We start from the raw sequence: 17,849 nt of genomic DNA on the forward strand, positions 1-17,849 counted from the left end.
AATTAGGATTTGATATCTTAAGAATGTAGACAAACTAATGAAAAATTATATTTGGACAACCGAATACTATTTTAGCATTAGTAAAAAAGAATGTTTAATAGTAAAAATAAATGACAATGAGTTTTAAGTAAAGAAAAAAAGTACTATAACTATTTTAGTAAAGAAAAAATAATAATGTATTGACAATTATTATAGTGAAGGTGTATCTACCAACAAAGTTCAGCACAATTAATAGATAGTGATCTTTGCCATATATTTATATTTCTCATTACTAAAAATTCGTTTATACATCATTCCTTGGAACATTGATATGCATATATACACAAATATATATATTGTGTTCATGTATCTGGCAGATGTTGGTTTAATATATGTAGAATAATTGAAATATGCAGTTGTTATCATTATCCGTATACATATGGTGCATATGAAGCAACAGAGATATATATGTTAACGTACATAGAGTGATAAAGGTGGATGATGAATGATTCATTGTATACAGTGGTCCAACACTAATATCACGGGTTGGCCAGAAGAAATAACCGAAAATGGTGTGGGGGCAATGTCACATGTAATAGGTCAGGTTCAAAATTCACCCTTTAATTGGGTCCACTCCAAACCGCTGAGTTTCTCTATTAAGATACATTGCTAAGTTCAAACTAAAGCATGTTGCAGCCTCCGAATTTGAAAAATATACATAAATGTCATCCTTCATATATGCACATTTTGGAAGTAAATGATATAGCTCGTGAATATGCAAGTTCATTTTATTTATATTAGTAATAGAATTTGATGATAGTCAATACAAAGTGTCTGATGAAACTAGGTAAGGGCGAAGATGGAGCCCATGGTCTAAAAAACCAAACCCTACGCAGACAATAACCAAAACTAAGATGGACATATAAGATTAAAGGTGTATGATAAGTATTAGAATATTAATTATTACATAAGTAAGCTCCTAATAATGGCTGCTTGGGCACTGTTGGAGTCTGTGGTGGCCAAAAGTTGTGACAACCGGTCACTTAAGTCATCAACCTCTCTGTGCAAACTTTTTATGTAGTTGCAAGTCTCCTGCAACACCTTAGAAGCCGAAACCTATACAAGAACCAAAATAATTATACAAACTAATTTCATTATTTCCCACATTTTTGCATTTAATGACACTAAGAATATAAATATATATATATATAGTCAATGATGGCAAGAGGGAATATCCACGTCCCACACCCTCACAAGTTGTGGGTAAAATAACATTAATGGGAGGACACACGCGTGACTTATCTAGCAAGGCCAACCAAAGCCACAGAAAATCTGTGTTTTTGTGTCTTCTGCATGTGGCTTGTTCGTTTTAGAGAGAGAACGGTGAAAGAGATGGCAACTAAATAAGAAAAACTATTACTATTGTTATTATAAAAACGCTTATGTACGTCTCTCTTTTAATCAGGATGCAGGAGGGGAGGAAAAAGGTATATATAGAAGAAAAAATGAGAGAGAAACTTAAAGAAATGACGTAATAATTATACAATTGTAAAATTAAAAAAAAAAAGATAATAAGAAAGTAGAAATGAGAGAGAAGAGAAGGGAATTTAAGTGAGTTGAATAATAATAATAATAATAAAATAGTATGATTAGTATTATTAGTACCTTGTCGGAACGTCTTGCGCGAAGCTGAGGTATAAGGTCCTGTAACTTGGAAACGAGATCAGTGATCTGAGCATCAGTGATCTGAGTGGAAACTGGCGTTTGTCTGGAACGAGATCTTCTGGTAGACATTGTTAATGAAAGAGTAGGTGTGTCAGAAATAGGTGATGCTAGATATATAGATAAGGAGTGCCTGAGAAGTGAGAAGTGAAAAGTAGTACTAACTAAGCTCAACTACTAACTACTAAGCTAGCTAGGCAGCTACTACTAGTTCTTGGGGTGGCTCAGAAAGGGGAGGAATAGGAAGCGAATTTGTCAGAGTAAGAAAAGGAAGCTAGGTAGGTAGGTATTTAGAAAGGTTTTGTTTCAGTTGAGTTTGCGAGATGAAAACTATCAAGTGAGAGAGAGATAGAGATAGAAAGATGAGTGAGAGAATGTGTCAGTGGGTGTTGGAAGTTGAAGAGGACAACTGCATGGGAAACACATTGAGGGTGGGGATGTTGTTAAATAGGGTTATGTTATGTGTGTTGCTCCAATAATAATAATATTTTCATAATTAACTATCTTTTTAATCCTTTTATTTCTATACAATATTTTATTTTAAAATAAATAAAAATCGTTATTTATTTATTTTAAAAATATGATTCCTAGGGTTAGAATTGAAGTGTGGTTGTTCAGCCAACTAGGCGGGACCTGTATGTGTCAGTCTCAGCACACAACCCCATGTTATGTTATTACTCCCTTGTCATTTTAATCATTTCACTTTCCTTTCTTTTTTTCTTTCAAACTTAACTTAAGAACAAACCACTAACCACTCTTCATTCAATCTAGTAGGGATCAAATCTCACTTTAAAGACTTCCTTTTTTCACTACTCAATACAAACAAAAACCTTTTTATCACTTTTAACATAACTATATTGTAAAACCTTTATACCAAAAGTTATATGAATTGTCTTTAGAACATTTTTTCTAAGTAAATTAATATTCTCTTATATATAGATTAAAAAACATCTTTTAAAAGGAAGAAAAACTTTACAATGTAAATTAACTTATTTTATGAAAAAAAAAAACTTACTCTTTTTATGAAAAAAATTATCCACACATGTTTGTTTATTCATTCATACAACCGATATCGATTCATTAGAAATTGATAAAGACATGAATGGTTTCTGGATGTTAACATTTTTTTTTTCTGTTCATAAACTTCCAATAGCTAAGCAGATTGTTTAGACAACATGCAAACAAAAATGTTTTAGATTTATGGATAAACATTCTTCGAAGTAAGAAATAAGTTAGTTATTACTAGTGCAAAAATGCTAATTAACATGACGTCGATTAGGGGTAAGTTCGACGTATATTGATGATCGGTGACATTTTTGTAAATAAATTGGCAATATAAGTGTCTATTAGGTCGATCTCCGATGTCTATAGAATTTCAGACGTCGGCCCTTCCAATCTGATGTCTATATTTCTTACCGTTAGGTGAAAAGTCATTTCCTTCAGCGTTATAGACGTCGGTTCGTTGGGGGCCCCGACGTCTATATGGTAGAAATTAATGTTACTCACCAACCTGTCAGACCTATAGACGTCGGATCCCGCCACATTAACGTCTATATACAATTCTAGACGTCTGTTGCCTCAGGTACCAACGTCTATAATCCTACTAGGTATGTGAAAAGTCATTTGTTTCCGCCCACGAAACATCTCATGCTTCAAAGTCGATGTCTATATATATATATATATATATATATATATATATACAACAGAAATATTAATTTTTAAATCAAATGACGTCAAATTAGTCAAGCGTCCGACGTATTTGCTATTTTAGACATCGGTTCTGTACACAACAGACGTCTATTTTTTTGTTAAATAACACTGCGAAGCAGCGACTTGCGAACCAACACTTTGATCGTCTTTGCGTTTTCTCTTTGTTGCTCTGCATTTCCAAGTAAGTTTCCTCTTCTTTTAACTATTTAAAGTTGTTTTTACTCCGATTAAAGTAATCTTCAATGTATTATCTCTCATTTGAACCGACTAAAATGAGTTTTCGTTGTGTTTTGGTGCGGTTTTTTGTTGTGTCTTTGTGTAGTATAGTGCACCTTCTTCCTTTGCTAGTTTCCTCGTAAGGAAAACTTGCGTTTTTTTGGATTTCTCACGACATTTCAATCCAAGGACGAATTTGGGTTGTTGCCCATGTCCATTCCGACCGTCAATGAAAAAGTTTATGGTGTATTCTCACCGTATTCTTTTTCATTGGCTGTCGGAATGGACCTAGGCAATGATCCATGTTTGTCTTTGGGTTGAAATACCATGAGAAGTCTAAAAGACGTAACTTTTTTCTTACGAAGAAACTAGCAAAGGAATGAGGTGCTACTACGCTACCTCAAGACACGACAAAAACTGCACCAAAACACAATGATCACTTCATAGAGGTCGGTTAATGTACAAACCGACTTCTATGATATCCCAAAGACGTCAGTTAATGCAATGTTTAACGACTTTATACACGTCCCAAGTTTACAGATCGACGTCTATGGTAAGATTAGACGTCGGTTAGCGTATTGTCGGATGTCTTTATAGACGTCGGTCTTGTAACTAAACAGACGTCTATATCGATGTCGCCCCTGCAAAAAACCGACATCCTATTAACGTCACCCGTATAAACATCGATTCTGATGATGACGTTAAAAGCCCAAAATATTTGACATCTAAAGCTCTTTTTGCACTAGTATATGGAAAAGAAGATAGGGTTTCTTTTAAGAAATGCTGGTCCCAACCAAGATTAATCCATAGTAATAAACTTTTAGTGAGTGGTGTAGGCAAAGGTGGCTTATAGAACTTATGTGCATTGGAAAGGGTAGAAAAAAGACACTCCAAATAATATATAATATTTTTTCAGTATTTGAAATTTCCAATTTTTATTGGTACACACAATAAATATCCTCAAAGAGAGATGTTTTATAACCATATATGTAGAAATGGTACGAGTAACCAAAATATAAGACTTCGATTTCAGACCACTGAATAAAATTTTATCTCAGTAGTTTAAAATTTTTAAATGGTTATTTCTTATCCAGGAAAATATTTATACGCCACTAGTAAAATAGAAAAATAATAAGAGTTTGAAAGAGAAATGTTTTGTAGTTGTGTTCCTGTGGCTGTGGTTCCAATCACATGATCCATATAATAATATTATCTTCAAAAAAAAAAATATTGCCCATTTTTTCTGTATAATGCAGATATTTTTGTTTTGAAACATATAATTTAAATACTTTATATTCGTATAAAGAAATAGTAAGTATGTCATACATTGCGCATGTTTATAAATAAACAGAAAATACCATACGTACATAGAATAGTCATCGAAAGAAAATAAACAAAACAACACAAAAATAAACTAAAATTCATATTGTGTAGATTAAAAACATTAAGAGTAATTAAAGAAAATACTACACTAGTATCTATTGGTAAATATGCCAATCTAATTCAAATCAGTAATATTCAAAATTTCAAGCCAAATATGTGAGAAACATAACAAATCAATTTTAATCTAAGATTTAATCATAATTTTTATGAATTTAAAATAAAAACCATATTAAATTGAGCAAAACTGTAAATAATTTTACAGGTCACATAATTTCCATAGATCCAATTTCATTTATGAGATGCATTCACCCTAGAAAGTAAAGTTCTGCAAAATCAACATCTGGTATTTTCCTTTTTCAGTCAATTGGGAGAGACAAAGTTCTCTTCCTCCTTTATGGGTCATTGTGTGCTTTTTGAATACAGATATAATTTGTTTCTCATTATGTTTTTTTGTCCCAAAATAAATTCAATTTTAGCTTTTATGAAATTTCTTATTTTAATAAAATTATACAGATTTTTTATTTTAATTTATCTTTATTTAAATTACATCAGCAATACTTACATTAAATACAAATGTGATATACATTTATTGTTATTCTTAATTTATTCTTTTAACTGTTGAATGTAAATATTTTTACATAAATAAGTAATTGTTCAAGTGTCATAATTTGATTTATTTAGTAAATGTAAGAAGATAATATATGTCATTTGTAACCATCTTCCTTTTAAGCAATTATTTTATCTGGGAATTATGGTCTTGACTCTTATACCAATCAAACATTTAGTATTAAACCAAAATCTATAATTAATAGGCTTGAGAAAATAAAAGTCATCCAACTGTATAAAAAGAAATTTGAAGAAACTTTGAACGTCCAATCAAGTTAGATTGAGTGAGTGGATAGTGTTAGATAAATAAAGTTAGTCAAATAGATAATAAAAAATTACAATTTTGTTTGTATTTAACCCAACCCGAAAGTTAAATTTTACTATTTATTTTGTAGTTATATTTTAAATTTATTTTTGGTATAATACTTTTTCATTAAAAGTTCATATTAAAATACATAAAATTCAACATTGAATGTGGTTAGCATGTCAAACTATCTCATTTCCTGCCTTGATTAGAACCTCAAACATGAGAATCAAACAATAAAAAAATAATCTATTCAAGCTTAAACACATTCACAAACAAATATAAAAATAAAAGCACACCATAAATTTAATGTGATTCGACATTTCAGTATTAAAAACATTGTTGGTGATTATAGTATTCAATATAAGTATCATTAATAATTTTGTTCATTATACTAAAAAGTTGAATAGGAACATAAAATCTCTGGTTTAAAGGTATGATTTAATTATAAATAAATAAGTCCATTTTATTCATATAAAATATTATAATCACGTTTCTGTATATTGTTATTAAGAATATATAGAATTCATTCAATTTATCCAAAAGTATTTACTTCATAGTATGATTAAGCTCCTGTTACAATACTTTTATTAACTTTTAAATAACTAACTTAATTAGATCTGTTTATTATATGTGTTGCAACTATTTACAAATGAATAACCATTGCCCACTTCAAGAACGGAAATAGAGAAAAAAAAATAGTATAGTTTAGGAAAACGTCTAAACAAAATTAAAATTAGCAATGGTTGACATTTCATAGTATTCAACAATAATAGTTAGAATAAATGCTACTTTAGATTTTAAGTTTAAGTTTAAATTACTAATTAACGCGAGATGTTCAATATGTGTGTGTTTCTAAATTAATTGAATGATTGTATTGTAAATTCTTTTTTTTTTTCGTAATCACAGTTTTTAACCTATTCATCATTTATTTTATAATATTGAAATAATTTTAAAAATGTTTTAATTTAAAATATTTATTTATCATAAATTGTAATTCTATAAAAAAAAATATTATAGAAACTAAAATAATGACTATTTATACAACTTGCTATAATAATCAACCCTTTACTCATATGACCATGCATTACGCTGGTGAGATGTTGAAAATAACGAACTAACGGATAAAAAGTTCCTTGCAAAATAACCGACCTCGATCTTTGACCACTTTCTGAATGCGGATTTGTCGCATATCTAATGAACGCAATCTACTTCTGCAGTATCAAATTAAACACTAAAATTAAATTTTTCACTTTTCTCATTTTCTTAATTAAACCTGGTTAATAATTTTTATCTTCATCTCTGCACGTTATATTAACCACTCCATTTTTATTAACAATCTTATATTCTCACAATTTAATTGAATATTCATTGCAAATCTTAAATACAATTTTCATTTTAAAATTTATTTACTATATTTTTTATGTGGTATAATTTATTTATTAAAAATGTTCATTTTTTATTATTTTTCCATACAACAGTCAAAAGAATATCACTAATGTAATTTATTGCACTTGCTAAAAGGAGTGGAGTTTATTGTTTTCATGTTATAATTATACAGCTCTTTTATAGCTTCATTGAAGAAAAAATATAGGGAGGTTATATATTCAAATGTGTTTATACTCTATTATTCTAAGTTTTTATGATTTCCATATCGATAAGGTTAGTTGCTATATTAGACCTTGATGGAGGTTGGTTATGATGAGTTATGATGAATCACTTTGAAACTAGATCTTTAATGATATCTCATATTTACACGTAAAATTCTAGATTTTTTTAGCGTGATTCTTGGTATTAATATATATTGTATTATATACAAACTATATTGTAACCCATGATTATAGGATATCAAATCCTAAACATGGATCTCCTCAACTTTATCTTCCAATTAAATGCAAAGTTCTTCATAATCATCATACAATTTTAAAACGAACAAATTATATTAATTTATTATCAGAATACTCGATACTCTTTTTAACTGATAAGAAATTTAAATATTGTAATGTTATTATTATAGATTACATATTATACTAATATTCTTTATTTATGTCAATCAAAATAAATGTAATATATATTTTTCATACTGAAACATAATTCACTAGCTTGTTACTATGTTTCATTTCAATATAATTAATATAATTATGATTAATGCCCAAATTACATTTTTTTAAAAGTTATTTATATGTTAAACTCGTGAAATTCAATATATATATATATATATATATATATATATATATATATATACACACACACATTATCACTAGTGCAAAATCGCTGTTTAACGTCATCCCTTAGACGTCGGTTATACAGTGGCGAGACGTATATGACTGATCGGTGGCATTTTCGTAAATAAGTTGGTCATATAGATGTCGGTCGTCAGACAAACCGACGTCTACGATAGTGTAGATGTTCGTTTCACCTTAAACAGATGTCCAAGGACCTGACAGGTAGGTGAGGAGTCAGTCCATTTCAACCATATAGACGTCGGTTGTGGGACGTCTAACTAGCTGCAATTAATGCGATTCAACTACCTCACAGGCATGTAGACGTCACCTGGTATAGGACCGACGTCTATATGACTGATATTAATGCGATTCACCTACCCCATAGGAAAATAGACGTCCCTTTGTTCAGGATTGACGTACATAGACGTCGGCTCCCTAGGTCCCCGTCGTCTACTGGACTGACCGGTTACTGAGAAGTCACTTTGTTTAGTGCTTTAGACGTCAACTCCCCCTGCATCCGACATCTAAATGGCTTGAAAAAGACAGGTGAAAAGTCTCTTGGACGTCATATTAGTGATGTAGCCGACGTCTATAAACGTCGGTTGGTACGATGATTGACACATAAATTCAATTTAAATAAACTTCGAACTCGTAGTTACTCGCACATAATCTTCTTCCTCCTTTCCTTTTTCTGTCTCTTGTAGTTACGCACACAATCTTCTTCCTCACGCACAATCTTCTCGTAGTTACGCGCACAATCTTTTATTTTTATTTCAGTCGTTTAAACTTTGTTTTAGTCCGATTAAAATGGTGTCTTGATCGTTTATCACCTAATAACCGATTAAAATGTGTTTTCGTTGTATTTTAGTGCATTTTTTATCCTCTCTTTGGGTATCGTAGTATCACATTCTCCCATTGCTAGCTTCCTCACAAGAAAAGCGGCGTTGGATGTTTTATGGCGTTTCTACCCAAAATGGAACTTGGGTCCTTGTCTAGTTCGTGTCATCGTAATTTTTTTCTTTTTGCGGTTGAATGGGAACTAGGCATGGACCCAGGTTCTGTTTTGGGTTGAAATGTCATAAGAGATACAAAAGACGCAAGCTTTTTGGTGGGGAAGCTAGCGAAGGGAGAGTTTGGTACTAGGCTATCGAAAGACAGGATCAAAACTGCACTAAAACACAACCGCTACATTGGACGTAACCCCCGAAATTTTTTACGTTTCTGGAAATGTAACCCCTGAAAAGGCTATTACCTCGGTTAAGTAAAAAACCGAGACAATAAAACCCCTACAGCCTCGGTTGTAATTCCAACCGATGCCTAAACCTTTTAGAAAATGGCAATTTTGGAAATATGTTCAAACTATAGGTCTCAAGTCGCGGTTAAACTGATGCAGAAGAACATATGGATCAGTTCACAAAGAATCGAGATAATAGGAGTTGACAAATTGTAGTTGGAACGTTCAGCTTCAGAGTTGTCAACTGCATGAGAGGACCTACGACATCAGTTCTGCTCAAAACCGAGACAATATATCCCTTTCAATACACTGTTAGTGGATATCAAAGGTTGTAGGGGGATTTGCAAGATCTTTTGCCTCGGGTGATAAAAAACCAAGACAGTAGACTTTTTCAAAAAATTTCAAGCGAAAAGTATGATTTGGAGAGGAACCAAGTGAGTTGCATAGAGTTTTAGGTCTCAATTACTCATTGAACCGAGACAATATATCCCTTATAACTATATATATATATATATATATATATATATATATATATATATATATAATTTATTATTACAAAAGGTGTATCATTCCATAATTTAATATGTATTTTGATTTGTTTCTATAAGATGTTGTGTTGTGAACTAAGACCACATAAAGCCTTTACATTTATATTATTATATAAATTATATAACGAAGATTCTCTTTTGATATTCATATTTTGCTTCCAATTTTACCCTTTAAGTATTTTTTAAATTAAAATAATTATTTCATCAATTTTATCTTTTAATAACTTTTTTTCTTTTAATTTTAACCGTTTTTTAATTTGACAATATTTTTTTCTAAAATATAACTAATTTTCAAACTAAAATGACTATTATAATAAAAAAATTAATATTTTCTATATTAAAATTGTAAAAATTATTTAAATTTAATTTTATAATTATAATAATAATTATTTTATTTTATTTTGTTATCATGAAAAATAATACATATATGCAACAAACACATATTTTTCACTAATAATAAATAAAATTTATAAAAATCTTATGTTTCTTTAATTCATTAAAAATTAATTTAAATAATCTGCTTTGACTAATCTATAACTCTAACGACATTCTTTTTTAGATGAATATTTTTGTTCAAAGCCTAACTGATTATTTTATTACAGTGATCCCCTCGTACTATCAAATACTGAGATCCATTATATATTAGTCTATCATATGTTACTATAAAATATCATAACCAAGCACCAATAACTACTTATTGGTTTCACTTTTTTTGCCATGATTTAGATGGCTGAAATCTATTATTGAAACTATCCAAAAACAGTGTTGTAAAACAAGCCAAAGCTTGTCAGAGACAGTTTTATTTTACAAAGGCTATGTTCTCCGATCACAAAATACAAGAATATATGCCTAACAATTGCTGGCATGGCTGGCATGGCTGCCATGCCTAACAATGTCTTCAACATGAAACACGAATGCAACATGATAAAGACGAAGTTATATATTGATATGACAGTTTAAAAGTTATATAACACAACTATATTTTGTATATCTGTACAAGACGATTACTAAAAATAAAGTCATAAAAAATGTAGTGACAATTTTGTCAATAATTCAACTTTCTTTTCTTAGAAATATAGAAACATTTATAAAATATGAGTATTTTTATACCATAGGGACGCGTTTAAGTTATAAATTAGAATCTCTTAATTAACCTTACAGGTCATTTACATTGCTAGTTAGGTTATTAAAAAGTATTCTAAGTGATATATGAATGATAAAGAATTGTATTTATTTAATTGCACATGTTCTTATTGATATTGACTTTGTTTGAATTTTTATACAACTTTTGTAGTTTGTAGAGTATTTTAGTTATGGGATGATGTTATTAATTCATTAAGTCTTGAATGTCTTTATACTTATCTTTATTATCGTTCATATTTCACATCGTTAGATCAAACTATAAGATTATTTATAAAAGATATTCTAATGTCAAAGTCAATAAAGATTTGACAAGTTCAACCGTTAATGTGTAATAAATTTAATCATCTAATTTATCACCTGAAACTTGTATTTATAGATTTCAGAATAGATTTCAGATTACCAATTGCCTAATCATGACCCAACTAGTATTAATCATACTTTGGTGTAAACTCATCACCATTGTTAACTCTTTGGCAATCGTACCAAATCGTTCTAAGTAATAAACTGGTAAGACCGGATATCATATCCCAAGGGACTCATTTAACACTTTACAATCGTACAATTAATTAATTAATTTAGACTAAAGAATGATTCCCTTTAATGTGAATTGGTGCAATGAAAATAAACATAATGCATAAGTAATAGATTAAACTTCTTGGGGTCAAAACACTAGGAAATGAAATGATTAGAGATGATATGGAATGGATATGTTGGAGAATAATTTCACCTATTACACTCTCATGCAAATGATTACTTCTTCATTTATATGCTCAAGTTGACTGACTAAGTTACTCAAACCCAATCCCTTGGTGAAGAGAGCCTAAATTTACTCACTAAATCTCAATCCTTTGGCAACCTAACAAGTTCATCTGCATTAAGACTAGAGGTTTAAGACAACTAAAGGACCAAGCTCTATCCCTCGACACTATTTCCTTTAGGTGTTTAGTCCAGTTCAAGGTTCACATAACATTTCCTAATATCAAGCAAACCCTAAAATCATGCTATGGTTGATCAAGTCACAACAAGCTTTAAGTAAAGGACATAAACACTAGCAAATAATGAAAGAAGCTTGTATTCATTCAAAATAAGTGCATTTACAAGAGAGTTTCATAGTTTACATCATTCCTCAACAAAATGAACTTAGCTCTCCATATTGAGCTTACAATGGAAGAAAGTGGAAGAGATGGAGACCCAAGGAGGAAGAATGGAGAGTTCCCACAACTCAAAACCAGCTCCCAAAGGTCCAAAAGTGTGTTTTCGTGCTTCAGCTGCCAAGAAGATGGCACCCTCATTGCATGAAAGCCTTAAATAGGTCTAGGGTGTCATGTTAGCAAAAGTCGCACCCATCCCCCCTCTTCTAGGCCCAAGCGTCAAAATTAAACAAAAATAGCGAGACAAAGGGCGCTCAGGCGCCAGGATTAGGGTGAAACTGCAAAGCACAGGGCACCAGCCCCCTTCTAGGGCGCCCAGGCACCAACTTTTGGTTGGAAATGCGAGTTGAAGGGCGCCCAACCCCCCTTTGGGACGCCCAAGTGTGGAGTTTGTAGTGAAACTTCAAGAAATCTTGCTTTTGTAGCTCTTCCTTGGCTTCCACTCTTGATAGTTTGGATGCTCTTCCAAAGCACACACTTTCCTATAAAACTTGAGGAATTAGTGATGAAAACTTGTATGTGTAACCTAAGATAAAATTATTCACAAAGTTAGCTAAAAGAGAGGATTAAGCATGTTTCAAGCTTCAAGAGAGTTGATTTGGTAAGAAAATTACACCATAGATAATGGTACGAATTACTGTTATCAACCATCAAGCTTAATTGTTGTTGAAGAATGACTATTTGATCTATAAGGTGTAACCATTCGTCTCCCGGTGGACGTTCCTGATTGTGTGGACTGTTCGGTCTGAGGCTAATTGGACGTTTCATATGGTACAACACTGCTAAATGTTTCGATTATGAGGTTAAGGTTATAAATTCACTAAGTTCTTAGTGTGTGTCTTTGTTATCGTTCGTCCTTCACACTGTTTGATCAAACTAAGAGGTTACTTGCATAAGTATACTCATTCGGCAAGTTCAACAGTTAATGCATAATAAATTTAATCACCTCCCTCATTACCTAAAACCTCTATTTATAGAATTCAGAATAAACTTAATTGTTGTTTAAGAATCATTATTTAGTCTGTAAGGTGCAGATGTTCAAATTTGTAAGGTTCAATTGTTCAATCTCTAAGTGATTTAATGGACATTCCTAATTGTGTGGACCTTTCGGTTGTAGGCTAATCAGACGAGCATACAATGTATAATTTTTTATTGGTATTGCAAATTGTATTTAAAGCGACATGTTACTCGTATTTGAGTTATTTGTCTGGTATATTTAATATTAAGAAAATTTATAGTTTTTTTTTATTACGATTCAATATAAATTTTAAAACATAATTTAATCAATATCTTTGTATGTAAATATTAAACCTTCCATTTGTATTTTTATGATTTCTTTTGTTTAAAAAAAGGACGAAGTGCTGAAAATCATTATATTCAATATTGAATTGTTTATTCATTATTTAGAGATTTGTAAAGATTAATGAATATTTAATAGTTGATTAATATAGATAATTTAATCAATATTTTTTATATTTTATTAATTTTAATTAATTACATTTTATAGTTGGTTATCTTATGATGTCATTACTTTTATTTTTTGTTCTCTAGGACACAATTGGAAATAATATCAATTTTTTTAAATATAAAAAGTGTTAATTAGAATTATGCCCTAATTGATTATTAAAAAGTAAATGTTCTAATGGGTAAGTCACATTTGATTATAAAGTCATATTTGCTTGAATGGTGAAAAAAGTTGTATGTTACATGCGAGATGTAAATATGCATTAAAGTTGAATTGATTCAATATATATAATTGATGTTGTAACTAATAATGACATAGAAAAGTTTAGTTGTAACTAATAATGACATAGAATTAAAAAACATTTTTGTGTCATAAGTTTGTGAAAATTATGAGATAGACTAACCATGATGAATGGTTAGATTTTTGGTATGCATAGACAATTGATTGAAAGGCATGATATGTGGTGTTAAAATATAATCATTTGTAGAAGTGTATGTCTAGGAAGAAAGGACAAAAAATGTTCTTAAAATAATTTTCCAAAATGAGAACGGTGATGCAAATGAGAAGATATGTATTCTTTGAGAATAGAAAAAGCAAAAAAGCTTCACAAAATATTTTTCAAAGCGAGAAAAAAATGTGCAAATGGTCAAGGAATAACAAAAGTCACACAATCAATTTATATGACATGGTGAAGACATTTTGAACGAAATAAAATGCCTTAAAAGGTTGTGTTCTTTCACTTACCAATCGAAAGAAAGAATGTTTTGATACGGTTCTCGAGAAGTGAAACATAGCAAACTCAAAGGTCTTATCATTTCAATATTTTGTGAAAACCTCTTATGAAGAACATTCAACAACATTCATACAATCCTATCTAGGAAAAACTACGGTCGATTCTGAATTTGAATCCTCAAAAGGTACAACAAAAATAAATCAAAGAAGAATGTAAAATAAGACATGTATTGTGATATGAAATAACATGCTTAGATAGAAAGGAAACTAAGAACTAAACAATCAAGAAAATAAATGGAATTAAAAGACAGAAAATGAAGAGAGAAAAGGAAATGAAACTTAGACGATTAAAGCCACGCCACTTGCAAGGATCCAAGATAAGCGTAAGAAGGACCGCCACTTGTTCTTCACAAGATAAGATCTAAAATTCAGACTAAGAGATAGATTCTATCTCAAAGAAGAAATGCAATTTAATACAAATCACTCTTATATTCATTCAATGAAAGGTACATGTTACAAAGGAGGTCTTAGGTTGCTTATATAGGTTTAGGAGAGGAAGTAGGTTCAGTAAACAAAGGGATGTAGGACTTGGAGACCTTAAATCTGAAAACTAACATCCAAGACAGGTTTTAGGTCCCACATCTCTTAATTCTACATCATCCTAAAGGTATATAAGCTTCTTAACTAGCCTAAATATCAATACTAAAGCTATAAAAGAGATGACTTGCATTATAAGAAACTAAGGGGGAAGACTTATTTAAGTCCAAACTATGTAAAGTTTCATATTGCTTGCACTTTAAAGAGAAGAAGGATTTATAAGCTATTTACAAAAGATAAAGCAACAAAGAATGAAACAACCTATACTACTAAAGGCCAAAATACAAGCCCTGAAACCTATTATACTCTTTTTATTTCTTCATGTTTTCTTGAGGAGAAGATTCATATACATTAGTTTTTGGTACTTTTTATATATAGGCACATAAGTTTAAGAAAACTTAAAAATCCTAAAATAAGTCCAAAGCTAAAAACACATAAAAATAACATAAATGAAAATTATAGGTGTAGATTTTTTTCTAGCGAGCCTTCTCGATCCACAAACACAAACTGTTTTGTCCAATGGATTTACCATTATGTAAATATAAAATAAAGTTAAAATTTATTTATTTTTTCTAAATTATTCTTCAATTATGCTCATGATCTTCATGTTTTATAAGTTTCCTCCTTCATGGAACACTATAAGATTCAATGAGACGTGTTTTGATCTTTGACCTTGTCATAGATCTTTTCAATTGTCAATGTTCTTCCTCAAATTATTCTCACACACACACACACACAGATATATATATATATATATATATATATATATATATATATATATATATATATATGAGATAGTCTTCTATTATACCCTCATTAAAGATAATTTGTTGTCAAATTCATATGACATAAAGAAGGACAAGTAGGCTAACTCATGTGCATATATTTCCAACATAATTTCTTTCCATAGATTAATTGGGATTGGACAAACAAACTAACTTATGTGCAACTAATTCTAAGTTAGTGTCCAAGCTAAAAAAAATGGCTTTGACTTTCTGAAATAATTGACAAACAAGCCAACAAAGTATTAAACACAAATTCATTGAATTCCAAAATCCTAGAAAGAAAATTCAAAGGTCTTTCACCCTAAACAAATAAAAAAATAATTTCTCTTGCTTAACATCGTATTCCATTCAAATCCAAACAATGAGACTTCTTTACTTGAATCTTATTTACTAAAAAAATAACTCAATTATCTCATAAATAACTAGTAACTCAATTTCAATACTTACACATTGAGAATTAGGACTATTATATATTTTATCTGCCCATTTTAGCTTGGATTTTCACCTTTTGATGATTTTTGTAGTTGTGCTAATGTGTTGGATCCAAATTGGGGATTAGGTCAATCACACCATTGTTGACTGTGTCATGCATAATTCTCTCCACATGTATCCATTTGAGTTAAGGCTGGATGCATTGGATGACTAATTCAAGTAGCTTTAACAGGAGCACAAGACCATGCATTGGATTACTAATTCAAGTAGCTTTAGTAATTTCTAGGTTAGCCTCTTCTTTTATTTTGACTTATAATTGGGCTCAACTTGGGAGTTGTCTGAAAATATAAGAAAATTAGGGCAGCAAACCTCACCATGCCATGTCAGCAAATAAGAAAACCAACAACTCACCAAGGACAAGTTCACACACACACACACATATCAACTTTCTGGTGCAGATTTGAATGTTTTTTAAACAACTTTTCAGTAGCTTTTCAAAATTTTGTTGGCAATGTTTTTATCTTATTTTTAGTACTAAAATATCTCAGGAGAGTTAGTGTAATAAACAATAACACACACTTCATTTTTCGAAGTTTTCTAAAGACATAGAATTCCCTAGAGCTTTTTCTTGGTTCTCATACTATTTTCCATCTTAACAATGACAATATTATTCTCAAGTAGCTATACTTTTTAGTAACTTTCAATATGATTTTATTCTTTCATTTCCTTGAATAATTTTTTTTTTTTGTAGTTTATCGCATTTTGGTTTAGATTATTGTTCATGGCGTGCAGTTTAATTTCATCAATATAGATTGTTTAAGCATAAATTATAATAAGTTTATAGCTAATGAAATGTTCTTTTACCATTTAGCTTATGCATTTTAGTTTTCCATGTCTTTATTATGTTAAGTTTTCAAATGAATGTTTGTTTCTGGTAGTTAAGCTTTAATCCAGTGTTAATCTCCAAAATATTTGAACTATGCTTTCAATCATTGTTTCCATGCCATACGACCATACCACTCCACTAGTGGAGCCAGGGGATTTTACCGCGGTTATTATTCACTATAGGTCGCGGTTCACGAACCGCGGTATATTCAGCCGCGGTAGTAAGTCAAAGACTTTAGGCCGCGGTTACAACCGCGGTATATAAGTTCCAAAATATGCCGCGGTTCTCCAAAGAACCGCTGCCTAAGTTATTTTTTTTTTTTTAAAAAAAAAAATAGTCCACTATATGCCGCGGTTCAACCGCGGCAAAAAGTGTCCACTATAGGCCGCGGTTATTTTTTTTTTAAAAAAAGAGACTATAGGCCGCGGTTAGTGCAAGAACCGCAGCATATTCCCCTGCAGTTTTTTAAAATTGCAGGTCTGTTTTTGTGATATTCACTACCACAAAAACAGACCTGCATAAAAACATATACAGAAATTCAATTTCAACATAAAAAAGACATGTTCAAATGTATTTCAACATCAAATAAAGTATAGAGTCTAAGAAAATACAATCTAATCAAATGCAAATCTAAGAGCTATTGTATAATCTAATTAAAGACTTCGCAGCAGCTTTCCTAATGAATAGTAGTGGCTTCTCAGGAACTGGTGTCGTAGTCTTGAATCTCTGCA

General features: G+C 30.6%; 1 protein-coding gene across 1 annotated transcript; it reads right to left on the reverse strand.

Moving 5' to 3' along the window:
• Positions 1–465: 465 nt before the first annotated feature.
• Positions 466–2,131, reverse strand: LOC106767321 (transcription factor PRE6). The gene is made up of 2 exons (XM_014652182.2): positions 1,645–2,131; positions 466–1,095 (listed from the first exon to the last, which is right to left on the reverse strand). Exons 1-2 carry the CDS (start codon positions 1,771–1,773, stop codon positions 943–945), a joined length of 282 nt encoding a protein of 93 aa, XP_014507668.1. The 5' UTR covers positions 1,774–2,131; the 3' UTR covers positions 466–942.
• Between the last annotated feature and the right edge of the window lie 15,718 nt (positions 2,132–17,849).

The sequence above is a fragment of the Vigna radiata genome, chromosome 7 (assembly GCF_000741045.1).
Source record: "Vigna radiata var. radiata cultivar VC1973A chromosome 7, Vradiata_ver6, whole genome shotgun sequence".
In the NCBI taxonomy this organism is placed as follows: domain Eukaryota; kingdom Viridiplantae; phylum Streptophyta; class Magnoliopsida; order Fabales; family Fabaceae; genus Vigna; species Vigna radiata.

What these genes read in the sequence shown, in the direction of transcription:
- LOC106767321 (XM_014652182.2), bottom strand. Translation starts at nt 1,773, where the DNA reads ATGTCTACCAGAAGATCTCGTTCCAGACAAACGCCAGTTTCCACTCAG. An exon ending in GCGCAAGACGTTCCGACAAG is followed by an intron (nt 1,096 to 1,644) that starts GTACTAATAATA and finishes GTTCTTGTATAG; the next exon opens with GTTTCGGCTTCTAAGGTGTT.